Genomic DNA, 27,901 nt, shown 5'->3' with positions numbered 1-27,901 from the left:
AAATGGTTCTGTCAAAATAGCGAAGATGGCTGTGCTGCTGCATTCTATATTCCCTCTCTGAGAAATCATTGGCCTGGACGTCTGGGCTGCATGACCTCGTCGACAGTTGTGGGAGGCGTGGCAATAGCCGCTGATCTGCGCAAACTGAAGGCTGCCTCCATAGAATGTGTTTCTGCTCACGGTATCGAAGGCCGCATTGCAACAACTTTACCGAGGCCTACCGTTCATCAAGTTTCCGTGCAAATCACTAGCCCTCATCAAAGAACTCGGCAACAACGGCCTCACAGTAAAGTTTCAATGGATTCCCTCCCACATTGGTATTGCTGGCAACGAAAAAGCTAATGCTCGTGTATACGCAGCACTCCACCATCCTCCCAAAGTTAAGGCCCCAAAGTGTAATCAAGTAAAATATCTGACATTCGAAATCACTTTAGATCACTTTCGGTTCCACCACATATGCCCTACGTAACGAAGAGAATTTAGGACGGGGGACGTATCAATCCTCGTAACTGTAAGGCATGCAGCGAGACAGGAGACATTGAACAATTTCTGTGGTCGTACCCATAGTCCCTAAATACCCGAAATCGTACCCGGGAATCTCACCCCCCACCCCCCCCCCCCAAAAAAAAGGGGGGGGGGGGCTCCTTCCGCATGCGTGCCTGCAACATCGTGTTTCTCGAAGGATCAGTTATAGCTCGCAAAGAAACTCCACGTCTTCTTATCGCATTCTTAAGAGAGACTGGCTTGATGGACATGTAGTGAAACACTGCAGTGATATTGTTAGAGACGCTCGGGCGGAGCAATTGACGGCCTAGATCACCAGGCTAAACCCGCCTGTTGCTGGAACCCCGAATGAGCAACCACGATCAGCGAATTCCAGGGGGCTTCGCTAAGAACTTTGCTTCAGGTGAAAGCAAGGCCCAGGCAGATAACTGCATTCGCAAGGGGCACGACGTCTGCCTACTCTTCAGGAAGGAGGGGACATACACATAGAAATAGCATGTAGAAAAAAAGGAAAGCGGAAATAAATAAGAGAGAACAGATTTCGAACACAAGTAAAACAATAACAATGAAATGGAGTACGACGATAGGCACAGAAATAAATCACTGCAGGTACACGTTGTCTGTTTTGCCTCTTTTAGCATTTTTCTAATAGAGGGCGAAACGTACAAGGTTCCCTACCAAATCATTCTAATTTTTGTTCGAACCATCCTAATTATGCGTGTGCAATTAAAACAACGATAGATCTAGCGTCCGCAGATATGAAGACTGCAGTGTGGATTAGCGAGCGAACGCGGGCAGCTGATATTCCAGAGGAGATTAGGTTTCGTGGAACCGATAGCCAGTGATTGATTAGATAAACAGAACCGGTTCCGAAAGAAAGATAAACGCAGTGGAGGGCGGCGGTAGACTAGATATAAAGTGAGGAGGTTAGAATATTTCAACCATAGACTACAAATGAGCTGGTGCAATCCGGGGACGATTGGCGGACACGGATAACTAACCAAGTACCTCGTCGCTGCGGTGTACTTAATTAGGCTGATCGTAATGATAGTGATGATTACGGTGACGCCGTCGAGGAAGAAAGTGCACAAAGAATTACGTAAGTTCAGCTTTGTTTAATTGAACCGTTTATTTAGCTTGACTGGCAGTGCTTGTCACTGCAAGAACTACGGTAATAGCCCGTGGACATTGTTAAAGTCCACAGTAAAGGAGACAACGAATAAGCAGGGAGCCTCTTTAATGACGTCATAAAAAGCGCAGCATGTTCGCGCAGCAATACGCGCTCGATACTTCTCTCATGATGAGGAACTGTTGTACAAAGGAAACTCTTGCGCTTTTGTAAGGATTTCAAGAAAAAATGCTACGGAGAAAACTTCGAGAGCTCAGGGTCGAACGAGATATCATAGACTTTAATAAAAAAATCAGTTGGGTCAACTAATTTTGCTGGAGAAACCGGCTGTTCCAAATACAAAGGATTTTTTTGTTTTTTAGAATTCTCGTAGCATGTACCTTGCGTTTGGGCACGCTGCCCGATTAAGCGAAGAGTAAACACACTTCAAGTAGTACGCGAGCTCTCCGAAACAGAGTTGAGTAGGACTAATGCATTTTTACATTTGTATTAATGCATATTTACATGCGCATAAAGCAGTTGCCAGCATTCTATTGCTTTTATGTTATTGCTGGAACAGTGAGCTGCATAGGACAATGGGTCGTGGTTTGCCTTTGTCGAGAGCTGTCGCGTCCTCGTTCACGTATTGATAGTGCAATAATAGTTACCAGGAACGCGCTAGTACTGGCGCTGTTAGCCACGGCAGGCCGTGCATGGGAGGTACTGTGGAATAAGTTTTTATGCGAGCTCTCCTAGTCCTTCTCGAGGTAGTTCTACCTGGAGTCGGTTCGTTCTGCGATCAACTTGCCGCAATTGACAATTTATTGCATTTTGTATTGCAATGCACTTGCCCCGCTGATTTAAAGCGCCGCTCTGTTGCATCACTTTTTTAATTGCCACCCACAGTGCGTAGTACGTGTTTCAATATCCATCGCAGCTGCATCTGATGTGTGACTACGCAACAAGTGCTCCCAGCGGATTAGCTCGAACAGATTTCGTCTGTTCCGAGTTGCGTACAAGCGCTCTATGCACAGCCTCTGTCGTCAGGACTACGGGAAGTCGTGTCAGTAATACCGACGCATTTCCACCTGTCGCGACGGTCTGGCTGTTGCACGACACACACGCAGACACATTTTGTAGGCACTTTTCAGTTCCACGTACGCTGAAGCAAGCGGAGTAAGTGACGATATCCTTACGAATGTGAACAAACGAAACAAAAAAAGGACGGAATCGGGTCATGACAAGAACAGATGTTGGGAAACCCTGCACGTGACGCTGCAGTGAGGCCAGAGGGGAGAAGGTCGAGCAAAGGTCCACGTGCATTTCGAGGGCGGCCTGCGACGTCACCAGACCTACGTTGCAGGCGTGCGTATACAAGCTCACGGCGTGCTTGGGAAATAGTGTACTACGACGTGTCACTAGATACGTGTCGGCGGCAGAAGCAACAGCTGCAACAGGCCGCACTTTGCTGCAGGTGCGTTCGCTAGCTCGCAAATAGCGGGAACATCATGAGCAGGAACTGCTTTAAAATAATGCATGTAATTACGGATGTATGAGGTGGCAGGACTAGGCACTCAAATTTGTGCGACGGACATGAGAAGTGCTAAGGAGTCGGTATCGTCAAAGCTGTCTGTAGGTGAGTTGCATCTTCGAGTCTTCTTTTCACTGTCCTGAAGCTTGACTTGAAGAAGTGCAAATAGCCAGTTATACCTGTCGTAATGACTCCGCGGCTACTAGCGGATCAAGAGCTCCCCTAGCCCGAAACATGTATGGCGGAACTTCAGCGCTATTAGTATTGATTCAGGGTGCAGGGTGGCGTTTCCCCCATGCAGTGTAGCCAAACGAAAATCAATCAATCCTATATCAATCCTATATCAATCGTCTATCTATCTATCTATCTATCTATCTATCTATCTATCTATCTATCTATCTATCTATCTATCTATCTATCTATCTATCTATCTATCTATCTATCTATCTATCTATCTATCTATCTATCTATCTATCTATCTATCTATCTATCTATCTATCTATCTATCTATCTATCTATCTATCTATCTATCTATCTATCTATCTATCTATCTATCTATCTATCTATCTATCTATCTATCTATCTATCTATCTATCTATCTATCTATCTATCTATCTATCTAATTTCCTGTCTATACGATTCCAAACAACTCATGTGTACGAAACACGGCGTAAGTGCGAAATAACTCCTAACCCTTTTCGTATATCTCTGGACCGTGAAAGCTACGTGAATTCAAGTCGGCGGTGTAATCCGTTCAGATAACGCCGCGGCTGTCTTCCGCGCGCAGCTGAGGAGAGCTAAGAAAGAGTAGCTCTGGCGGAAGTGTGACGAGTGAGGAGAAGCATTCTAACTCTTATCGCAATTTCTTCCTGGCAGCAAAAATAGGTCAAAGTAGCTTTCCACCCACGAAATTTGAAGTTTTGCTCAAGGGTAAAATGTTGCTGCGACACAAGGACCACGCATTGTCGCGATCCCGGGGCGCTAAGAACAAGAAACGACCCGCTTCATTCGATTCGGGGCAAAGGAAGAAATGAAGGAATGAAATAAACTACGTATTATTTCACATGCATGCAAGGCGCGCCTGTCAAAAGAAGCGAAAGGCAATTCTCTTGAAAGGCAATTCGTTCTGTCATTGTAGGTGCATATCGAAACGGTAACGATGAAAATCTGTTGAGAACGCGTGGTATAAAATGGTGACAAACTAACAGCGCGATCAGAGGATGGGGCTGGTGTGTATTCTGTGTCCTCCTCGTTTGCTTGCGCTGTTAATCTGCTACAGAAATTTATTGACTAGTATGCGTAATTATACTACAGTAGTGCGACGTCGTGGTTTCTACGCGTGTTGTATTCCAGTACGTAAAGCTGTCAGCAGAAGTTTTTGGAGCACGGAATCTGCAGGGAATAGTTTCAATTCCTTGAGACGTGACCACACAGTCCAAAGCTTGGGTGAACAGTATGATAGTTGCGCAGGAAAGCATCTTTCGATTTGAAGGTGGACGGATCGGCTGCAATGAAACTTCTCGTGTTTTTTCAGTTTCTCCGCTTCCAACTTTTCCAGGTTGGCAGGTAAGTCTTGGAGCCTGAATTTCTGGCAGCCGCCGTTACAAATGCTGGCAAACGTGAAACTAACGCTTTCCGGTCGTTTTCGACTTGTTCGCGTTTGAGTTTGCGCCGATGGCGGCTTCCAGCGCTGCACTATACTGCCGACTGTCCAAGGCAGCGCTCAACTCCAAGCCCCCAGGCTCGGATATATTTTCGAAATGTTCACGCAACAATGGTCAACATGAATGTGAATCAACATGAACATGAATTCCACCGGCATGTCGCTTTCACCACATTCTGTTGTGTCGATGTTTTCTGCTTCCACCGCGAGCACATCATTCCTCCCACAGGGGAGGAAATTATCGGTCACACCCGGCCAACAGGAGCCATTTTTCATCAGTTCTGCCGATGAGTGGCCCGGCGCATGTACTGGTGGGGACAAATACGTGATCTACGAGCGCGTAGGAAACTGCATTCTTGCACCCTCTGACGAAAGCAAGAAAAAAGAAAAAGCAAGCGCCTGGTACAGAGACATGGCATTGCCCATGAGCGTTCTTTCATGCGTGTGCGCCTACCAACAACGCCCACTCCTGCCCAGCCTGGAGTGTTGGAATCGCGGCAATTGCAGAAGATTACGCCAGGAGGGCGGTGTCTGTTTCTGCCGACGGAGTTGTACAAAAGAACGCAAGGCAGCGCGTGGCGCTTTGGGTGCACAAAGATCTGTTTTGGCGCACCAAAGGCACTTGCGTACGTAAAATCTTAAGTTCCCGGTGGTCGCATGTCACAATGGTCAAAACAGACACCACTATTCTAGTGTAATCACCTGCAATCATCGCCCTGATACCGAACATAGGGGCAGGAAAGGAACCGTGTCAGGCTGCTATACACAGCATCTGTTTGTTCCAGTCCTCGCATTCGTTATGCTGCTGATGCTGCAATGAATGTCAAATGAAATGATTCGATTCGAAAGGCGGCGATGTATGCTTGATAAGTAGAGCAAAGGGGCCAAATTGTTGCTAACCACAAAGCATGCCCCGAATTCGTTCCAGTGTTCTGTATTCGTGTCACAATCGTCCCGTTACCGCGATTCGGGTTACAGCCGCTCCATGCATCGGACACGAATATACGAGTCACGCACTTCAGTGCACAGTGATATTTCAGCACAATACATTCGCAGTTTTCCGTCGAAGCGCTCTTCAAAGCGGCTGTCATCTTTCAAGGCCGATTACGCGCAACACGTATTTTCAAAGAAATGCACAATGCGTGGCTCTATATGTAACGCGTCATACGACTCGCTTGTCCCGATAACCTGTCCATGTTATCTCGAGTGCTTCGCGACTGAAGGTTAACATAATACATGAAGTGGGGAACGAAAGCGACGATAAGCAAAGGTGCCGCGCGCGTGCAAGCGCAAGTAAGTGAGTGGTTTCCGCATGTGCAATCCCTATAGCAGGTTTCTTCTTTTGCTCGTTCCTCGTGAAATAAGTGCGTCAGCTGATTGCAACGCCCGCACGATGCGTGCCGATAACTGCATATACCGGCCATTCACGTTATCACTGACAAGTAGTTATGATTGCTTAGGCTGGCGTATTTCAGTTTCAATGCTCCTTCAGCGCCGTCATCGTTAAATGTATTAATGGTTAAGACGAAGATTCCGTCGGGCTGAGGCCTCCATCAGGTACGCAATTGTGGAGGTCTCCACGTACGCGCTGCGACGACACCAAAATTAACGCTTAATGTGCAAACTGCTGCATGCATAGCGCGAAACATCGTTGAAAATGATCAGTCTGCAAAGCCACAAAGCCGGATGAATCCAGAAAGGATGACGTTTAGGTAATCCGGATTCGGCCCATCATCAATACCTTGCTGGTTGGCCCACCACTCTTGCAGTTTCCGTACGTACACTAGTGCCAGAACTCCCTGTAGTGTCTTATTGTAGGGAACGCTGATGGATGCATTGCGTTGTGACGGTAAGGCGGAATAGTTCGTCTATAGTGCAATGCATGAAGCATCGTTTTGCTCTAACAAGGCGGAACAAGGAAGCAACGCGGAAGCCTGACAACTCGCAGATTCCGCGACGGTTTAGCGAATACATTTCCGCGAAGTGCAGCATCTAATCGCGCCTAATTAACACATATCCACTTATACGTTCGTCTTTCGTTCTTTCGTTGTGTTGCAGCATCCTCCTCGGGTGACAATACACGCACGCGGAAGCCATGAGCGCGCCAAGCATCTCAACCAGCTCCCCGATCGCGTCGTCCCTGCTGCCGCCTCTGCTGCTGCTGCTGTGGCACTTGCACGGGACCACGTGCATGACCGTCGGCGAGCCGATGTCGACGGGAAGCGAACGCAGCGGCGAGCACGTTCGGCACGGTTCGCAGGAGCCGCAGCCCGTGATACAGTGGCTCGAGTACGTCACCAGCGCGTACGAGATCGAACAGCCCCCGCCGTTCGTGGTCACCAACACGACCAAGATGACGCTGTCTCGTAAGTGTTTCTTTATCTTTACCAGCTGTGTCATCCAGTGCCGGTTTTTTCTTTTTCTTAATTCTAAAGCGATTAGCACTCTGGGAACTTTGTGCACTTTGCGGCATGCATGTACAGTCGAGTGCAAGGGGCTAGAGTTCCACAGAGATGTCTAGAAACCTCTCGGCCCATAAAGCGGTGAAGGCACTTTTGTGCTTCTTAAGGACGACGGGCTTGTGCGACCATTTGTGACTATTAATGCAATTTCTGTAAGGCCACACACGTCATCGAACTCACTGCAATTTCCTTCCCTCCTCTCTCTCCCTGTTTCTTTGTTTACTCCTTTCCCACTCCCCCAGTGTAGGGTAGCCAACCGGACGTGATTCTGGTTAACCTCCCTGCCTTCTTATCTCTTTCCCTCCTTCCTTCCTTCTCTATGAAAGCCATATTGAGGTTTGTTGTACTCCGCGGATTTGCGAATTGCCTGATTGACGACATGGATATTTTTTTTTCCCTTGTGGAAGACCCCTTCCTGAAGCCAGCCTGTTCTTTTGGTTGATTTAGGTGTTATCCGGATTCTATTGCAAATTACCCTGGTGTCTGCAACTAGATGCAGCTATTCCTAATTAGCACTCAATAATTTCTAATTTCAGAGGATAGCTGTCATGGTCACCATCGTACCGAATGACATTACTTTGGCACGTGCGTCGGCTGCTCAAGCTATATTGACACGTGTACTTATCTTTATCGGGCGACCACGTTTCGCCGCCTAACAAATGTTATCACACAGCGCTGGACGCGCCTGCATGCATCCGAAGTTTCTGGAAAGTTATCGATGCTTCTATCCGCTGTCTGTTGTCACCGAACCTTGTGTTATCTGATTTCATCGCGTGACGCGAATGACGTAGAACTTTGCGGAAGGCACGCGGGTCCGAACGATTAGTCTGGAACATTCGATGACTGCCGTATAAAAACCGACGCGCTGGACCCGCTGATCAGATTTTCGACGATCGCCGACCGTGTTCGCCGCTATCGTTGTGCTATAAGTGTAGCCTATTTTTGTGGGCACAGGTTCGCCCAATAAAAGTTATTTTTGTATTCACAGTATTGCTACTGTGTTCTCCAACGTCACCACCACGTGAAAATATCGTCATTAGAAAACGCCATTCCGAAACACCATTCCGCATCCGGAATAAATTAAAGCTTGTTCGCTTTTATTACTGGTCATGGAGAGACCATTCGTGCAGAAGTGTCATTTCAACTAAGTTAACTGCCACAGTAAATACATAGTTAGCAGTTTATTCGCTTAATTATCAACAATTGAAATCTCGCTCCGGTGTATTCAAAACGCCGTTACGGGCTTTGCGTAAGATTTACCGCGCTTAAAATCCTAACGGAGAGTTATTAAATTCAGTACGTGAAAAAATACCTTTGACTTCTTGCGGACAATGACTTTTTTTCCACCTTTGTTCCCGTGTGGCAAAGGCATCGGTTAAAAACAAGAATGTCCTGAGTCATTTTTTCAAGGTGACCGTGCTCTGTATCCGGCACGTCGCCCGACGTCCACGTCCCGCAAACCAATATAGCCGCGCAAAAGAAAAGCTTTCTTAACTAATAGTTAAGGCAAGGCACTCCCCCTTCGAGTCGTAACAAACGGCCAGCGGAGAGTAAGTAAAACTCTTGCTTGGGCTACTTGGTTCACGCTCAAAAACAAGAAAGGGGCTGACAGATGGAATAGCACACTGTGGTATAAAGTTTGTAAACAGGGATAAGGGGCCTCAGACAGGCTGGCCAACGTTTCGATAAAAGGACCTATCTTCGTCAAAGGAGGCCTCGTCATCCTTGGCGTGTTAGTTTTAAAGGGTTAGTGCAGTGACGTCACGTGCGAGTGTTGTCACACTCGCACGTGACGTCAGCCTGTCTGGCTAACCTGTCTGAGGCACCTTATCCCTGTTTACAAACTTTATACCACTTGGTTCACGCTTGAATGAGTACAGAGCACGGCGCAATGGACGAGGACTGCGTTTGCGTTTTCCTTCAGTCCTCGTCTACTGCACCTTGCTCTTTGTTCATTTCAGCTGAGAGAAGGACACTTACATTTTGACGAGGCAATCGAGAGGTCCGGCGCTCCGACCACGGCCCCATGCCACGTGCGGGGAGGTACCGGCGGCGAAGGACCGCAGGGTCGGGCGAACACTCCCAGAACAGCCATTTGTTGTTGCCGTTTCGTTGCGTTGTCCGTTCGATCTTGCCCCTGCGAACAGCATCAAAGTGATGCCCTCGGGAACTGCTCGCCTCGCCACTGTAGCTTCCCCGAGCCGATTTGCGACGACAGGAAAAAAAAATGGCTGTGGCTTAGCTAAGGTTAAGCCCAGGATGCGAAGCATACTAGCCTTTATTTTAGTTGTTGAACCACTGTTTAGCCTGGTGAACTGCTGTTGCTTGGCTATATTTGGTTCGGCTAGACGAAGAAACAACTCATGCAGGCGAGCGCACGAGCTGAGACCCGGCTATGTAGCTACGCGGCCGCAAGCGAGCGCACGAGTTGAGCCTCCGCTTTTGCAGCTGTTATGACGTCATATGGTAGCTACGCGGCCGCGCGCGGCGCAGCAAGGAAGGGCGTGGTTGTGCGGCTAGTATGCTTCGCATAAAAACAAAGAAAACTCGCTTCCAGCAAAACTTGCGTCAGCCGCGCGGATTCTAACATGGTATACTCTATCGGCGAAAAATTGAAACGCGAGCAGCGACAATCGCCTGTCACGGGTTGTATGTTACTTAACGGAGGTTTGTCGTGCAATGGCTCCGTGGCCGTCTTTTTTTTTTTTTCTTTTAAGCGCGAAGTGTCGTGCCCAGTGTTCGTTTTGGAGCGCGAATTAAGCCGGTGTAACAAAGGCGTGCAGCGCAAACAACGCGTTGGGGGCAGTTTCAATGTACTTCCCCCTTTTCAATTTATGCTTACGTAATAGGTATAGGCGCACCTTATCTTTCGGCGCTATCGCAAGGCGCACGGCTGCGCGGGATCGGGTACGTGAGTTGGCCTAGGAGCCACGCGAATGACGCAGACAAACGGGCGTCTATAAGGACGACTTGGGGGGCTGTAGATGACGGCGCTTTTTTTTCACCCGTCGGCGCCGATTTGTCGGCGGGCGGACGCGTTTCAGCAATATGGGCTCCGATTTAGGCCACGCTCAAAAAAAAGCGTTCGCAAAGAAAAATGGCACTGGGAATAACCGGGGGGACATATCCGCATCCCAAGGTGTCCTATGAAGCCGACAGCCAGCGAAGAAATCACGTAGGGGAAATCACTTTTCGTTTATCTCGAATGTAGTGAAAAAAAAAAGACCGCTGCAAGGCGGGGAAGCGAAAGTGCGCGAAGACAACGTTTCGCAAGTGACAAGTTGTCATGTCGTGCTATTTCGTTTCTCTTCACCGCACTATTTCTGCATTTTAGTTAGAACAATTAATTTCCCATAGGTGCTTTTGTTCGGCTCCATATCTACACAACGATAGTCGGGCGAGTTGGTTGAGCACTGCGAGCGTGTAAATGGCGATTCACATACTTGGACTAAAACGCTACACAGAACAGATTTACAGCCTCAAGGGCGGTTTCTGTCTATAACTCGCACCCTCACGTTTTCTTTTTTTTAACCTGTGTAGTGGTGTTAGTTACAGACCGATTCGCGCCTTTCAGGAACCTTGACGGTGTAAATCTGTTTGCTAGGGTACGTGACTCGTCCTTCCTTTTGGCCACATCTTCTGTGAAGCGAGTTTTCACGCTCTCAATGCTTCACTGCCTGTCGGCTTTACGTGGTTGTAAGAAAAAAAAAAGAAAAAAAAAACCGAGCCGATCGGTTTGCCCCACATTGCCCGGTCTCCTGTAGGCGTTATTCACTAGGAACCTACTCTTTAGAGAAATTTACTAAGCAGCGCATTTAATTTCTTAAACCGCGGACCAAATGAAGACATCAAAACTGGAGACGATGGCACGACGTCTGCTCAAAAGAGATGAAATAGGAGTAGGGCAGGGAGGTTACCGGTCGCAGGCCCGGTTCGCTACCCTGTACCGGATGATGGTGGATACAGGAGTGGAGAGAGATGGAGAGAGAGAGAAGGGATACAGAAAGGTACGGAGGTCAACACACGCGTCCATAGAATTGCGAGGCGCGTTCTCCGGAGTGCGTCAGCTACACTGGCGATAACACGCGGTGCCAATCAAGGTCTGCGGTATCACGTGTCTGAAACACGATAGGGTTATGAGGCACGCCATGACGAAGGTCTCTATTAATTTAGACCAAACTAGGGTGCTTTAACGCGTGCCTAAATCTATGCACACAAGCGTTCTTGCATTTTACCCCCAGCGGAATGCGACCGCTGCAGCCAGGATCGAGCCCTCTACCTTGGTCAGCAGCGAAACGCCATACTACGTAGTGTACGGCTACGTAGTGTACGAAACTGGCTGAATGCGAGCACGTGGACCATACATTTACGACGTGTCTAATTCGGGCAGTTTCAAGCTGCAAACGCTCGCTTATCTTTAATCGGCACCGAATAATTCGTTGTTTCAAAGGCTCGCTGTCACGAGCATCGCACCCAAATGGCATTACGTGGGCATGTGTGGCAGCAGCGCCGAAACTATCGTCAAAATTGAGTCGTTAACCACTTAACCAGGTAAAGCTCGAACACCATTCCAGGTCAAGGGAATATTAGAACTAGTTCAGCCTTATTTCAGACCTTGGAGAGGGCATTTGCACACACACACACACAAAGAAAAAGAAGGCAACGAAATGTTACGCCAGCAGAAAAGCGATCATTGCAAATAATTATTTAGTAATTGGTTTGATAAACTATCCGCAACTGAAACCTCGACACAGGGTATCAAAAACGCTACTGCGGTCTGTTAACCCTAGCGCTTAAATCTGAACTTTGACGAATCAAAGCGCATATCAAAAGCGACGCGTTTGGCTTTGTGGACACAAACCCTCGATGGTCAAGCAATTTCCCACGCGCACGAGGCGCGTCACTCAAATGTCTCGTAGGTCGCACTGCACACAGCGTTCATCCGTGCCATCATCATCATCATCATCATCATCATCATCATCATCATCAGCCTGGTTACGCCCACTGCAGGGCAAAGGCCTCTCCCATACTTCTCCAACAACCCCGGTCATGTACTAATTGTGGCCATGCCGTCCCTGCAAACTTCTTAATCTCATCCGCCCACCTAACTTTCTGCCGCCCCCTGCTACGCTTCCCTTCTCTTGGGATCCACTCCGTAACCCTTAATGACCATCGGTTATCTTCCCTCCTAATTACATGTCCTGCTCATGCCCATTTCTTTTTCTTGATTTCAACTAAGATGTCATTAACTCGCGTTTGTTCCCTCACCCAGTCTGCTCTTTTCTTATCCCTTAACGTTACACCTATCATTCTTCTTTCCATAGCTCGTTGCGTCGTCCTCAATTTGAGCAGAACCCTTTTCGTAAGCCTCGAGTTTTCTGCCCCGTAGGTGAGTACTGGTAAGACACAGCTATTATATACTTTTCTCTTGGGGGATAATGGCAACCTGCTGATCCGTGCTATAGGCTTCCTTAATTAGTAACTAACTGCAAGACACTCACCGACCGAGATGGAACGAGCGGAGGCTTCGCGAGGGCGAACGTCAAGGAGGTCTCAAGCCCCGCGTTGCGCGTCAAGACGTGCGCGCTCCAACCGCGACCGCAGCCACGAGCGTAAAGTTACCGGCGCCGGAGTTACTGCTGGGCCAAAGTGACGGAACACTCGAAGAACAGCCGGCACGGCCGTGCTTGTTCGCTGTTGGCCGCGCCCGCCCGAGCTCGCTCTGCAAACACGTGACACTTTCACTGCCGGAATGACGCGGCACGTCATCGTAGCCCCGGTGCCGATTTTTTTTTTCTTTCGAGGTCGGGGTAGAACCGTTCGCGATGCATGCCTGTACTCTACACTCTTAGAAAATTTGCACCCTTTAGTGCTTATCTTGTCCCACAACGATAATCGTCATCTGTCTTGCCCGCGTTTCCTTTCTTTAACGCTTCGAGCCCGGTATTTCCCAGTAACGAACGGCATGTGCGTTATCAGCATGACATATAGCATTCCCGACAGGAAAGTAGCTGGCGCGGCGTTTTCAAGAAAGGAAACGCAAACAACGCAGACGTTACGATTATCGTTGTGTGGCAGATATACACCCCAAAGGGTGCACCTTTGTCTAACAGTGTGACAGCCCCTCGGAAGGGCTTCAATGCCTGTTTCGATAAAAACGAATCTTCCTCGGCCGCAGGGCTTGCCGCACGGCGAATGGTTAGCAATCTGTCGACGCGGCTGCATGCAATAGCGGGAGCTGGACAGCGAGCCACACGCCGGGCGCAGCCAACGGGCGACTATGAGCACGACTCGGTGAGGTTAATAATATGCAGGACGTGTGCCGAGTGAGCTCTTGAACAAGACTTTGCAATGAAGGCGGTTTAAATCACGGATCCAGGAACTCGAGGAGATGCGAGGTGCGCCAGACGCGTTCCGTCGAATGGTCAGGTCGTGCTTCAAAAATGTCTCATAGAAATGGGACTGCGGTTAAGCAGCCGTGAGAGAGATGCATTTCAGTTTCTTATGAAGCCAACAGAAAGAAGCCAGGAAAAGCATAGAAGAAATTGATCGTCAGTTAACTTTTTTTTTAAGTAACACTTCGAGATAATCAGAAAGAGAAATTCTTTGAAAGTGTACGATAAGACACTTAATAATAATAAGATAATAAGATAATAAGACACTCCAACCGGTTAATAAACTTCCCTTGTGCTTTCCGTGACTTCACCATCTGGGTGAAGTCACGATGATTGTCACGATGAATTGTCACTAATAGATTTAGCCCCTCAGTTCATGTAACTGTTCTCGCTCGAAGCTTGTCATATATGTGTTACCCGCAAGGAGGTTATTCGTTCGAAAAGTTTTCTCAGCAGTGGGACTTCACCTCTTAAACCACAAACCAAACAAAGGCACAAATGTTTGAGACGGTGGTCTAAATAGGAGTGATTTGTAATAAATTGCCTATTCAGAGAAGGTGCGTGTGTATATGCACCTTCTCTTCTTAAAACGAGGCGCAATCAATCGCCGAACTTATACGTTGGTTGTGCACCTGTTGTGAACGTAAACAAACTACCAGGCAATGGACTTTGGATATTCTTCTTCCGATGACTGAACGACGCAAGAGTAGTCTCTAAAGGGCCGTTTATAGTCCGACGTAACGGCCGCGCGCGCTCACGCTACGTCACGTCGGCGAAAACGACCCCTCTATAGTCGGGCGCACCGACGCAGCCAACGTAACCGGCGGCTTCCGACGCGCCCCGACGTGCCTGGCGCCGATATGGCTCCTGAGCCATTCGCGCGTCGGAGCCGTCGGAACTCTCGTACCACAATGCATTGCGCGCGAAGAAAAAGGCGCTAACACAACTCCGCAGTCGGCTTTTGCGGACGGCGCGCGACTTGCCGAAAGTTCTGCGCATGCTCCGAAGATAGCAGCCTGCGGCGCGAGCGTTGAAGTATAGAGGGGATGGCCTCCCGGCTGGCGCAGCGCAACCGACGTAGCGTGACTGACCGCGAACGACGCTCGCCCGCGCGCCGATAACGTCGGACTATAAACGGGCCTTTACAGACTTTTCCGAAAAAGGACGCTTAGGGCTAGTTTATGCGTAATGCTTGGGTTGAACGCTGAAGTGAACGTTTGAAGCAGCATAACGCTGCTCCGTGAGAGAAGCCGCTACACGAGTGACACTGTCGAAGCAGCCGCAGTGGTCAGTGGCTACGGTTACGTGATCCCGACTCGAGCGGGTCGAGTCGGAAATCGGGCTGACTCGAATCCGACGCGACCGCGTTTGCGTGAAATCGATTCTGACGGGCCCATCTGCAACGGCTCTATTTCGCGCCTATTATTGTTAGAACGAGGTTGCTCTCCACAGTTCTTTGCCTATAGTCCTGAGGCTATTCCCGCTGCCGGCGCATAAAACGCTGACGTCTTAGTAGCCCGACGCTATATGGTGTCAGCGCTGCCTGGCCCAACCCGTCCGCATTTCATGCACTCTGCAAGCGGGTCATCCTGGCTATACCTACCCCAAGCAATCGGGCTGGCTTAGCCCGACCGACTAGCGTTTACATGAACTCAGTAGGCCACTTCCAACGCGACAAGCCGACTCAGACCACTTCTTTCGTGTTTGGTATAAGCGCCCTCAGTGATGCTCATGTTTTGTGCGTTCGCGATCATTTTCTTCAGTCAAGGATTTTTTTTTTAATCTGGTAGCCGGGGAGAGCTGATTGATTTCCGTCATTGTAAGTATATACATGCTGTTGTACGACATATGACTATGTCATATATGTACAGTCGCGTTCTGTATGAGCTGCAACGTCGAGCCCGTGGTCGAAGGGTCCCCAAGACTGCATGGAGGCGCTGAGACCCGAAAAAAGAAATTGAGAACTAAACACCGTTACAATTACTGGCATTGATTAAACCAATGTTTCGTATATGTCGGCATCGCCGTGCAGTCGGCAAGCCACGTCGACCACGGGCACTTTGCAGCAGCTCATACTGAACACGACTGTACTTCATATGATTGGTTTTGCTTCTCCCACGGTTCTGTTCTTGTTGTGCTTGTCGTTTGGCATCGTCGTCTGTCATATTCCGCGCTAAATGTCAGTGTCCCACTTCTCTCCCACTTCGTTTCCTTCGTTTGCAGGCGCCGTGAAATCGGTGAACCCGTTCCTACTGGTCGCTCTGGTGGTCACCGCGCTGCTGGTCCTGCTCCTGGGCTTCGCCTACGTGACGCGCAAGAGCGACACCGAGGACCCGCTCTCCCCCGCTGGCAGGCAGCAGCAGCGAGACGCCAGCGCCGCGTCGCGCCAGAACGGCGCGTTCGAGCAGGACGCCGAAGGCACGGACGCGTGCCCCGCGCAGCCTCCGTCGTACGATGACGTCGTCAAGGTCCCGTGGACCATTTGGGCCGCGACGCAGCAGGGCGTCTTCACGCAGGGCACGGGCGCCACGCCGCCGCCTTCGTACGAAGACGCGCGAAGGACCTTCCCGTTCCCCGAGTGCGCGCAGTGATGACGTCACGACGCGGTCGGATCTGACTTAACGGAAGTCGTCGGCTCTCGCCTGCGACGACGCCGCTATGACGTCTCCACTCGAGTAGGAAACGCTGCTATGACGTCACTCACAACTCCCGGCGTATGTGACCGAAGGAAGTCGCTCACTCTCTCCGCCAAGACGCTCGTAGGATGCTTCCGCTCTTTGTGACGTCAAGGCACTGACGGATGTGACGCAACGGAAATGTCTCCACGCCCTATTCCTCTGCAAGAACGACAGGATGACGTTTCTGCTTGTGGAGCGCACCCAGTTTCGACGTCATGGTACGGAAGGATGCGGCGTTGCAAAACTTTTTTCATTCTCAAAGCGACGGCGCTAGGAGATTGTGTTCCTTTAAGGAGATGGCCACGACACGTGCTGAAGTGTCTTAACGGAAACGCCGAGTAGATTCAGCAGTTATCGTTTACGTAACAATAGGCGGCGACGTGCCAAAATTACCTCCTCGTGCCAAAAAAAAGTCACCCTGCTTGCCAGATCATGGAAACGTCCGCGCTCGACAGCTACGTTAAGGTGGACGAGTCTGCGCGACGTTGCTACTCGAGTGTGTACCTGCTCTTAGAGTCTCTTGAAGAGAACCAGCGTGCTTAGGAAATGCTCCTTAAGACAAATGTGTGATAGGAAAGAACGTGTGTTGTTCGTCGTGTTTCAGCACCTGGACGTACGCGAGGTGCGATACCTTCTACCAGGAAGACAAACTCTCACTAAAGCTAGGACATCTAAACGAGCGTGTTCAATACTGGTGATGTCGAACGCCAGAGTACGTGGGATCCAATACGTGTCCGTGAGAAGAACGCGTGCACCTGCAAGGCCCGAGTTGCCGAGGACCGCCGATACAGCTTTGTCAGTCAGACCATAAATGTGTACTTTTTTTTTCCCCCGCAGCTGTATAATGAAGTACAAGAGTCTCACTTATGCAAGCCGTGTCGGTCGCCTCAGCAAGCTACCACTTGTCGAATAAGCGCCGTAGTGCTTGCCAAGGAAATGTTTGAAAGGCTTCACGCGCAAGAAAGTACACGATGCCTTGCGGTGAAAACAGCTTTGGCGAACGTGCAGTGCGTCGCGCGGGGCAGCGGACAACTGTTGTCGAGTAACGTGAGATGTGATCGTCGTCGTCGTTTTTGAACGTTATTCAGTGCACATACCACGTGACCACCTAGTCTCACGAACCATGTGTACGACCAACGAGCGGCACCTCAGGTTGCTCGTCGATCGTCCCGATGGAAGCTCGTCTTTCTATCCCACGAGAACCGTGGCTGATGTTTGTTTTTTTTTATATGTGGACGCCTAGTCGACTATTCCGTGTCTCAGATTGGTGCGCGGCCGGTCCAACGGTTACTAGGCAGTGCCAATAATTTATAGGATACTGTGACAAGCAAATCAAGTGACTGCTGTCCCTTTCTGTAAAGAAGCACCACAAGGGCCAGTGCAGAGATACTGCTTCCTAAAGTGTGCTACATCAGAGAAAAAAAAAGTGTGTGAATCTGCCATGGATCATCTCATCAAATCGTGCCAAGGACTCTGCGAAAGCATTCATCTGGTTCCGCATCAGAGGTTCAAACAGGTCAATAAATTCACGAAGAAAGCTGCCTTTACAGAAGCCTGTCAAATCTCGTTTGAACATCCACCCATCACACTAACACCCCGGCTAGCATGCCAGTTAGCCAGCCAGGCAAGCACTTCCAGCTCGTCACTGTAGTCAGCGGGTCTCTCACTTTATATGTGTACGGCCGCGTTCATTAACAAAGTATCATTAGGTGGGCATTTAAGGTTGCTTGTAGGGGTGTGCGAATATTCGAAACTTACGAATAACAAATCGAATATCGTTCTATAGCTATTCGGTTCGAGCTTCGAATCGAATGGTCACTATTCGTAAAGAATGGATATTCTTTGGAATAGCTTTAGAACATTTCAAATTGTGAATTTGTGCACGATGATAAATGAAATTGGAGCGAAATCGCGATATATTTCATCTATCGGAAGCCATATTTGACATAAAACACGCAAAACAACGTAGTGTGGTAGTGTGAAGCACGCTACGTCATTCAAAAAGCCATACTTTCGCTATAAACTGCATACATTCGCATTTTTTTAATAGTCCTGAGTGCGTGAACAGATTATTTGCACCTAATGCTCCGTTTGCAATTTCAATAAACAACGCTTGATATATATGCAATGCAATGGCACACACTAACATTCTGAGTACTATGGTGTGAACATCGTTGTATGTATTAATAATGAAAACGCCTGTTCTTTATTTGGGAACTATTCTGAAAGTACTCGATTCGATTCGCCTTCGGCACTATTCGATTCGCATTTGATTCAGTCAAAAAATTCTATTCGCACACTTCTAGTCGCTTCTGTTCAACAAGCCCTCGTAGACGGTAATAACTTCGAGATACACAAAGTAATGAATTCTTGAGGAACGAACTATTTTCGCGAAGTGCAAATCTAACTTAACAAGGCTGGCTGATGGGCTAGTTGGTTCACCGTATATAGCAAAATTAATAAAAGAGCGCGAAAAAGGACACAGACAATACCGAACAACCTAAGCGCTTGTGTACAGTCTTGTCCGTCTTTTTTTTTTCGCTCTTAATTTTACTATATACAAAAACAAAGGCTTGGAAGACTGAACAGATACATTAGGCACTGATGCAGTAAATGCGATGCACCCACCTCGGGAATTGAATGGTGTCATTGCGTTTCATTATTACTTGGCATCCTTATTTCTGGCGGTAACCACTCGTCACGCTAAGAGCGACTACCTGCCCCGCTGAAATAACGCTGAGTTTTGCACTGATATCTGCATCGCACCGAGGTAATGGCAAATTCGTGCAATCCCTCATAATGGCTCGTATAGTAAAAATGATGTAACACCAGTGCCAAGTAGTTTATCAGAGGAAAAAGAGAAAAAGAAACACGACTAAAAGCTTTCTTTTTGCTCGTATCAGCGCAAATAGCATGTAACTCCCTAAAACACTTGGTAGCCGAATAGATTATAAGGAGCGAATTCGACCTCTCAGATTCTAGAGCGAAATCCCGTACTATATGCGTGGGTTTTTTATGGTCACTGTACAATTAAGGTTTGATCACTCGGGTGTAAGCCGCATCAATGAGCCTTACGATGGTTGTCTGTATCTGAGCTGTTCTAGCTTCGACTTCTGCAAATAAATTGACTCTGCGCATCTTTTATGCTGCCGCAATATGCCCAATTCTTTTCCTCCAGGATTAAGGCAGCCAGAATATGGCTGCAACAGTCAATCAGTCTCACCGACAGCCAAGTCATTTGTGATGCTCCAGACACGAAGTGATACGCACACACAAAAAAAGACAAATGCTACATAAACTATCATGGTGCAATTATTCAAAAGGAGAATCGAACGTAAAGAAAGCGATGGTTAAATTCCTAGCTGTGGAGGCAGCATTATGAGGGAAAGAGTTCGGAACCACTCTTGTACCACGTGCATCGGGCACGTGGTAAATGAACTTACGTTAACCACAATAAATAAATAAATAAATAAATAAATAAATAAATAAATAAATAAATAAATAAATTTTAATTGCGATGGGTAAGGAATGGACACGAAATATTAGAACACCCAAAATTAAGTACGCAGTTCAGTGCCACAGTGTGCAGGTAAAATGAAGAATGCAGTCCTTCACGATGAAGGGCTGTACACATTTATTTAACCATCATATATGCGATATAGCAAACCATGTAGTCAAAAAATGAAGAGTAATAAACATCTTTTGAAATCCAGCACGTAGTTTACGAGGACTGTCACGTGTTATCCTGGCGATTGTGGTAACTAGCTCCAGTTGCAGCGTTTAGCATAGACACATAAGGACACCAAGGGCGAACATTTAAAGAGGCCCTGAGACACTTTTGTAACTAATCATACGATGGCCACACTATCGAAGGACGTCGTCTCAAGAATCTCATGGCGCGAAAAATTTTTTTTCGTATCCTCCAACCATAAGTGGAGTTATAGCACTGATATACTCGGCTTTAACTCTTTCCGTCTTCGTTATAGCATGCTGAAAGCTACAAAGCGGAGAAGCCAAGAGGTAAGTAAATTGAGTTTAGCGGCGCAAAAGTGCCCAAGGCTATGCCGCGCCAAACACAAGGTGTCATAAAATCAAATTTAAGAACAGCAAAAGCTGTGCTTATCTGTAGCTCGTGTAAACAGCCGGTGTTGTCTAGAAATATAAGCACCTCAGGTAATGGCACTACTGCATCATCTCCTAAAACTAAGACACGGTGTAAAAGTATGTGAGATTCGTATAGATTGTGCAACAGTTTTCGCCTGCGTCTTTCAATATGCGTACATGTCAGCGAAATGTGAGTCACTGTTAGCTGTTCTTGGCTCTTCTTGGCTCTATGTTGGTTGTTCTTGAGAAAAAAAATTGTGCGTGTGTGCGTGCGTGCGTGTGTGTGTGCGTGTGTGTGTCAATCCGTAGTCGACATAAAACTACTTCAAAAGACCAAGAAGGTAAAGGCACGGACAGAGGTTGAGTGTCGTGGCAGCGAAAGGGCTCGTAGCGGCGCCAAGCGACTACACTCTTAGAAAAATTTACACCCTTTGGGGCGTATCTTGTCCCACAACAATAATCGTCATACGTGCTGCCCGCGTTTCCTTTCTTTAACGCTGCGAGCCCGGTACTTTCTAGTCCCGAACGGCATGCGCCTTATCAGTGTGACGCAGCATTCTCGACAGGAAAGTAGCGAGCGCCGAGTTTTCAGGAAAGGAAACGCAAGCAAGGAACATGACGATTATTGTTGTGGGACAAATATGCACCCCAAAGGGCGCAACCGTTTTAAGAGTGTACGCGGCTACGCGCTGTCCCCTGTAGGAGGACCCCCGCGAAGCCGACGCAGCTACGGGCAACACAACGATGAAGCGACCTTTAAAATTTATTTCTGAGATCGCAGACATATACGTTTCCTTTATTTGAGTTCGAAATTAGCAATTACGTATTACTGAGATCGCTCTCGCTATCACGAAATCGACCGATACCGTCGGTGGGCCAGTTGCTTTCGATGACGCTACTTGACGGCAGTGCGGAAGCGAGAGCAAGCGACTTTTTTTTTTTTTTCTCGTTGTTTGACAGCAGATTGGAAATTTCCTGCTGCATGCGGCGCAACATGTGTTTCACGTGTCCACAGCAGTCTCTACGATAGATGGGTAACGTTTCCTTACTACGTTAGAAAAGTGCTTCAGTGCGCCTTTAAGTCGTGGACTTATGCTGCAATATGTCCAACACGTCACATTACTTTTTTTTTTCTTTTTTACGGATAACAGAGCCTTCGTAAGCGAAAAATTGACGTAAACGCGGGGCAGGATAGGTGCCGCCACTGCGAATACGGGAGTGCTCAAAGAGCTAATATACTTTATCTAGAGAAAAAGCTCGGTGAAAAAACTGGCAACCACAATGAAGCCGCCATGCTGCTACCTCTCATTTTCGGAACGCTATAGAACTAATCAAAATATGATGGAAAAGCAAGCATTTACAAGTGGCACGTAGGTATGGACAATGTGTAAAAATCATTTTGTCTATCTTTTAGAGAGATCCGATGGCTATTTCTAAAATTTATATGTAAGATTTACGATGCGTCAAAGCGTGCGTGTGAAGGCGCCTAAACTAGATGGCGTCACCATATCACCATGCTCGGGATCACGATGATTGCGCGTCTCAGTTCGAATCGCATCTCGTCATCAGCACCTCCCAGTGCAGCAACATGGCTGCGCCTTCGCAGCTACCGCGATCCCAGCGCATGGAAACAACGGGGGAGCTCTTTGCCTCTCGAGTTGTTTATGTTGACATTATCGTGGTGCTAGCTATTGCGACATAGAATCGGCCCTAGATAATGCGGAAGCTGCAGTCATCAACCGCACAAAACCACGTATTTTATCGAATCACTGATGCTACTTCTCCGCAGTGCTCAGTTGGAGCAGCTTGCTAGAAAGCCTAAACATGCTCGTGACTTCAAAACCAGCCCCCGTGTGTAGGTTCCGAGATCGGCGTTCACGGCACCACTTGAGTGTAGTGGTGTTTAAACACGCTTGGATACGCTTGGAGGGTATAATCAAGTAAAGACTACGATTAGAGTGCTTATTCTAGTACACTATTTACGACGCGCAACGCAATTTCGTTTGCGATTCAGGGATCCTCAAGGAAGACGCGGGAACAGGCGCCATGATTAAGTAGAATGGTTGCTATATAACAAGGCACTCGGACACCAGGAAAGGACGAAGACGAAATCCGACAGGCGCGAACTGTTTATTTCACACAACCATCAAGTTACATATCAGCAAGTCAAAACATGGCACGTGTCAAAAAAAAAAATTACAAAGCATTCACAAAAGAACACAAACAGGATCGAGTTTGGACTTGCTGATATCAGCGCACGCATATATACAATGACTTCGCGAAATAAACAGTTGTTCTCGCTCGTCCAGTGTCCTCTTCGTCCTTCGTGTGTGTCCGAGCGTGTGACTTCACAGTAGCGTGTAAGTCGACGGCAAGGTGGAGGCCTGCTACCTCCGCTGCTCTTGAGCTCGCGTGTGCCGGGAGGCGACACAGCTTGCTCTTCTACAGAGCGGGTGCTAACGCAGGCTGCCGTTGATGAGTCTGCGTCTGGTACCACCGAGCTGTCGACGAACATGTGGAGGTGGTCCCCGTGCCTCTCGTGGAAGAGAGAGGCTGCCGTATGCTGGAGGGCACAGGTTGGGCAGCGCCTCTGCGAGACGTACGCCCGGTAGTTCTGCGGTGATTCGTGTGTGTGTGGTGGTCTTTGCGGCGGGAATAGCTGTACTGCATTTGCTGGCGTGTTCCCTACGTTCCCTATGAACTCCTCGTAGAGGCAGCACAGACGCCCCATCTGTGACGAGGGCCCGGAGCGGGACCCCGGTACCAATCATCCGCGACTCCAAGGCGGTTCTTCTCAGCCTGCAGAGGCCGGAAAGGGCCAGCCTCGGAGTCGCTCTACTCTCGACCAGGCTAACGGCACTCCAAGAGGCAGGCTGCTCAGCGTCGCTGCATTGGTTTTCTGTCCACGTGGAGATCACGGGCAACGAGGAGGCTGATGCCCTTGCAAAGATCAGTGCCCACCACTCCGTGGTCCCAGTCGGCCTTGCAGTGACAAGTGGAGGCTTCACACGGCCCAAGCTGCGACGACATCTCCTGGCTTGACACCTTGGCCACTGCCGCAGCGTGGCCTTGCTTGTAGGGAGACTTCGCTGTTGCTGTGCCTGAGGGTCGGCTGCTGCTGGACAGGGGCATGTCGCTATCGGCTTGGGCTCGCCGCTTCAACGGACTGCTGCTCCTGTGGGGTGCCCTGAAACACTGGGGCTCCTCCTCCTGGTCTGCCCGGCATACCTCCAACATCGAGCCCTACTCCTTCGGGAGTTCCGCCACGTGGGCCTGCCTGCTGCCATAGAGGAGGACTTGCTTTTCCTCTCCCACCGCAACCAGCTTCCCCCACTTTTCAGCGCCGTCGAATTCCTCAATTCGACAGGGCTCTTGACGAGGCTGTAGCGTCCGTTAAGCAATTGGTTCACCGCACCCTCCACAGGTCTGCCAAACCATACGGTCCTCCCTTGGCTGCCCATGACCTGTCACCGGTTGACAAGGACTCCCACTCCGGCCGGCCCCACTGAACTCCAGCCTACCCGTTTGCTTTGCCCCCACCTTGGCGACAACGTTTTCCTCTCCTATCCTATCTTTTCCCTCCACTCTTCCCCTCTCAGTTGGCACTGAGCTGTACTCCCTCAAGTGCTGCAGACGACAGTGTTAACCTTTCCTTTCTTCATAAAGAACCACTTCTCTCTCACACAGTAGCGTGCTGCAATTATTCAACATGTGCAGCCAACCAGCCCCAAACTTAGCTCTAGCCATATTTAAATCGCTTGTTGTGACCCTTGTTTCGCATTTCGCTCCGTACTATATAGCGTGCTGATACAGAAACGAGCGAACAAGGCAACGAATAATTTCTGGCTTCTCGCTTGTTAAATGTATCAAGCAACATTTACGGTAGAACGTGCTTGTACTTGGAAGTCGTTTCAAATGAACTTTGTCATAATTTTCCAGACATCCATATTGGCAAAGACGCTTACTACAGACAGGTAAGAAAACACGTGTCATACTTGTTTGTCGCCTGTTTTTAGGGCATCATTTTGAAACTCCAGTAAATAGTCAATGCTCTGTTTAGAAACACGACTGGTGCCCTACATGCACATCGCTGAAGCCACCAGTCCAATAGCGCCACAGGTACTTTATTCATGCTGCCTCTCGGTATAGTCGTCACATATTCGCCCCGTTGTTTTAGTGGCATTGACGAAGCTCGGAAGTCGGTCTGTACGCGCTCAGTTAAAAGCGATAGAATTGAACCACGCACTCACAGAACAAAATACATAAAAGTGACACTACACAATTCGCCAGGTTCCATATGACTACAGCTCAGAATTGCTTTAAATGTCCTGTGATTGCAACGATATAAAACGAGACATCCTAAGATCTCCTATGGTCCATGGAGTTTCTTACTGGCCAAGCTGGCGTCGAAACAAATACTGCAACCAAGCAGAGTTCGACTTCCCATGTAGCTCGTTATACCGTGTCTCTCAGCTAGCATTAGTCAAGCTGTTCAATGAAAAACAGATGTATAGAAACACGGTGCACGATACAGTTATAAGATACGGTATGCGGTCAACAGAGGTCTGACGACCGAATAACGTAGATATTAAAAGAGTATCTTTTACAGCGTGAATTTCATCTTCTTTTTTCTTTTTCCTTTAACATCATGGCTAAGGTTAGCTGGGACACCCTATATACCCTTAAGCTGCATCATGCAATCCAGACGCGCGTCTAGATGATGATGTGTGGTGTTTTATGACGTAAGATCCAGGTTTGGCCGAAGAGCGCCAGGCCAATGGTAATGAGATCAGAGTGAAGCGATAAATTACGAGCAGTGGATGTGACAGGGCTGTAAAGGAGCCTAAAAGGCGGTCTCTGGAAAAGTCGTAAGAGCTACATGCAATAAAAGTATAACAATGGCTATGAAGCGTACCAAGGATGCCAAAGATGCATTGTGAAAGAATTACAATGTGCTAAAATTGGTAATTGGGTAAAAATTCGAAAAAGCACTAACGCTGTAACATAGCCCTTGAAGCTCAATGACCTGAAGGCGTGTGCTGTACAAGGACTACTATCACCGTAGCATCCTCTAGAGAGAGGATGAGCTACGACACTATTGGGCTATTAACATGCCCTAGCGTTTCAAACTCTAGCGTTTCCGAAATGAAGGCCACTTTAAGATGGGATCTACTACATATGCGTAGGCAGAAGTTAAGGCTCAAACTATTGCACCGAATATATAACAATCAGACATGTATTAAGCGCTATAACTATCTCCTGGAACCAGATTACATATTGACTCGCTGTGATAACAACAAAAAGATATCAGCCTATAACTGCAGAACAAACACTTTTTACTGTTCTTTGTTCCCCAAATCAATTAGAAAATGGAACAGTTTATCAAATGATACAGTAAATGTGTCAAATAACGAACTACTCTATTCTATGCTGTGACGGCGTTCTTGTCAAACAAATGTATGCGTTATATATCTTGAAACCTGTTTGTTTCACATTACTTGTGTGCCTTCTCTAAAAGCAATTGCAATGCTTCTGTTTGTGAGTATATCTGTCCAAAAGCTTTTCTGTATTACTGGTAATATTTTGTTCCCCCCTACGCTCCCCCCTTTATGGCGATGTAGGTACTCTGCAAACAAATAAATAAATAAGTAAATAAGACCACATCGTTCAAGAAACCTAGGACAGCTTTGGTGGTAAAACGGGGTTCTTCACCAAGAAACATACCGGGATGGAGAGGGAGACAATAACGCCCGTCTAGAAAACACGACTCAATTTCGTTAGACGGCCTTTCAAAGAAAGCTGTATGCTTCTCCTGACGTTGGCAACAGGGTAATAGTTCCATCACGTGCATTAGGTGGGTACTCTAAAACGGTATGCAAGTAACATAGCGTACCTTTCGTTCGTGGAAACTCCGAAAAACTTGCGTGGTATTTTGCAACACAGGCACTGCAGACGAAATGGCCGTTACGTTCACGCGTACTTGAATTCGTCTTCCACCGGGTCCGAAACGCACGGCCAGGCGCAAAATGTTTTCGTAGTTCTCCAGACAATAAAAAAACAGAAACGGCGCTTGCTAACGCTATTGCTACCGCAAAACTGAAGCTAGACTGGTTACACACACGCTATGCACAAGCTGCGGCCGCCGCCGTCTGCTGCGCTATCTCGCTCATCAAGCAGACGACGCTTCGTCACGGCATGAGCAGACGGCCCGGCGACGGTCGCCGCTCTCAGCACCAGACGCTGCGTCATCGCAAAGCCGACAGCCGTAGAGGTAATAACGCAGTAAAAAGAAAATGTACAGAGACATTTCAAATTGGCGCTTTCATTTGCAGCGCCGAAGGAATTTATAAGGCGTACGCGGTGTGCAAAACTCGACGCCTATGTCGTGTTCCGACTCTCGCAATTGCTTCAGCCGCATGCAACCAGAAAAAGCATAGTGAACAAGGCTTTTTGCGTGGAACCCGGAACGTATAACCACATAATGTCGGTTGGCGTTCTGTTAACTGTCATAATAAACGAGTTTTGCGCCAAAATCACACGCAAAAGAAAGGAGGCCGTATTGTCATATTTCTTGTGTTTCATAATTTGTAATTTTTGTTATAACTCGTGTATTATGGCGGATAACCAACTAGCCCAGCAGTTCACTCTTGTAATGTATATTTCTGTTAACTGTCTTTCTAATATGAAAAGCACAGCCTTTAATATCCCCATGTTTAATCAACGGGGTACCACCACTGGAGCGTAGATTTGTACACCACTTATCGCACTCTCATTTTGCACAGCTAGAAATGAGCCATTGATGATGAAATTTTTTGCACCTTTCGTGTAGTGGACGCGTTTTCGCTCAAGGTCGACGGAGCGATGAGGCACATAAGGCTTTCGCCTTAAAAAATAGACTCAGTTCCCGTCGGAATCGAACCCTGGCCGATCCCTACGCAGGAGTCGGCTACACCATAGAATCAAGAACCAACCACTGCGCCATGCCAGCGTTCGTTAGCTGGTGCGGAAACGTGCACACTTCGCCTTGCAGTTATACATTGCTGCACCAGGTGGCACGCCATGTAGCAGTTGCGTCATATCGTGCCACTTGTCAGGGAATGTGACATGTTAATTAAATTATGGGGTTTCACGTGCCAAAACCAATCTCTGATTATGAGGCACGCCGCAGTGGTGGACTCCGGAAATTTGTACCACCTGGGGTTCTTTAACAAGCAGCTAAGTCTAAGTACACGGGTGTTTTCGCATTTGGCCCACATCGAAACGCGGCCGACGTGTCCGGGATTCGATACCGCGACCTCGTGCTTTAGCAGCCCAACACCATAGCAACTATACGCAACCGCGGCGGGCAGACGTGACATGTGCGCCGCGAAGTCTCGATACCTGTGTGTACTCTTCGATACACGTTTATGGCGCCTCCTCGCAAGGTATGAACCGCTGTTGAAGAACCGAATCGCAG

The 27,901-nt window shown here is 48.2% G+C and overlaps 2 protein-coding genes across 9 annotated transcripts in view; one reads left to right on the top strand and one right to left on the bottom strand.

Annotated features, from left to right (window-relative positions):
• LOC135916513 (uncharacterized) overlaps positions 1-17,887 on the top strand; it is a 34,629-nt gene extending 16,742 nt beyond the window's left edge. The window contains exons 1-3 of one of the 4 annotated variants that reach the window (XM_065449910.1): positions 1,467-1,603; positions 6,865-7,172; positions 15,887-17,887. In XM_065449910.1, coding sequence (XP_065305982.1) covers positions 6,902-7,172; positions 15,887-16,254 — 639 coding nt within the window. In that variant the 5' untranslated portion in view covers positions 1,467-1,603; positions 6,865-6,901 and the 3' untranslated portion in view covers positions 16,255-17,887. Of the gene's footprint in view, positions 1-1,466; positions 1,604-3,046; positions 3,249-6,188; positions 6,364-6,864; positions 7,173-15,886 lie in introns of those variants that run through there. The other 3 variants (XM_065449909.1, XM_065449911.1, XM_065449908.1) reach the window with 3 other exon arrangements.
• LOC135916518 (uncharacterized) overlaps positions 1-27,901 on the bottom strand; it is a 137,628-nt gene that overhangs the window by 107,890 nt on the left and 1,837 nt on the right. For 4 of the 5 annotated variants that reach the window (XR_010568959.2, XR_010568957.2, XR_010568960.2 and 1 more), the window contains exon 2: positions 9,249-9,405. The gene's annotated coding sequence lies outside the window, so the exon portion shown is untranslated. Of the gene's footprint in view, positions 1-9,248; positions 9,406-12,769; positions 12,991-27,901 lie in introns of all 5 variants that reach the window. The other variant, XR_010568958.2, reaches the window with a different exon arrangement.

The sequence above is a fragment of the Dermacentor albipictus genome, chromosome 9 (genome assembly GCF_038994185.2).
Source record: "Dermacentor albipictus isolate Rhodes 1998 colony chromosome 9, USDA_Dalb.pri_finalv2, whole genome shotgun sequence".
In the NCBI taxonomy this organism is placed as follows: domain Eukaryota; kingdom Metazoa; phylum Arthropoda; class Arachnida; order Ixodida; family Ixodidae; genus Dermacentor; species Dermacentor albipictus.
Note: the sequence above shows the minus strand (reverse complement) of the source record. Positions and strands in the feature narration are given on the sequence as shown.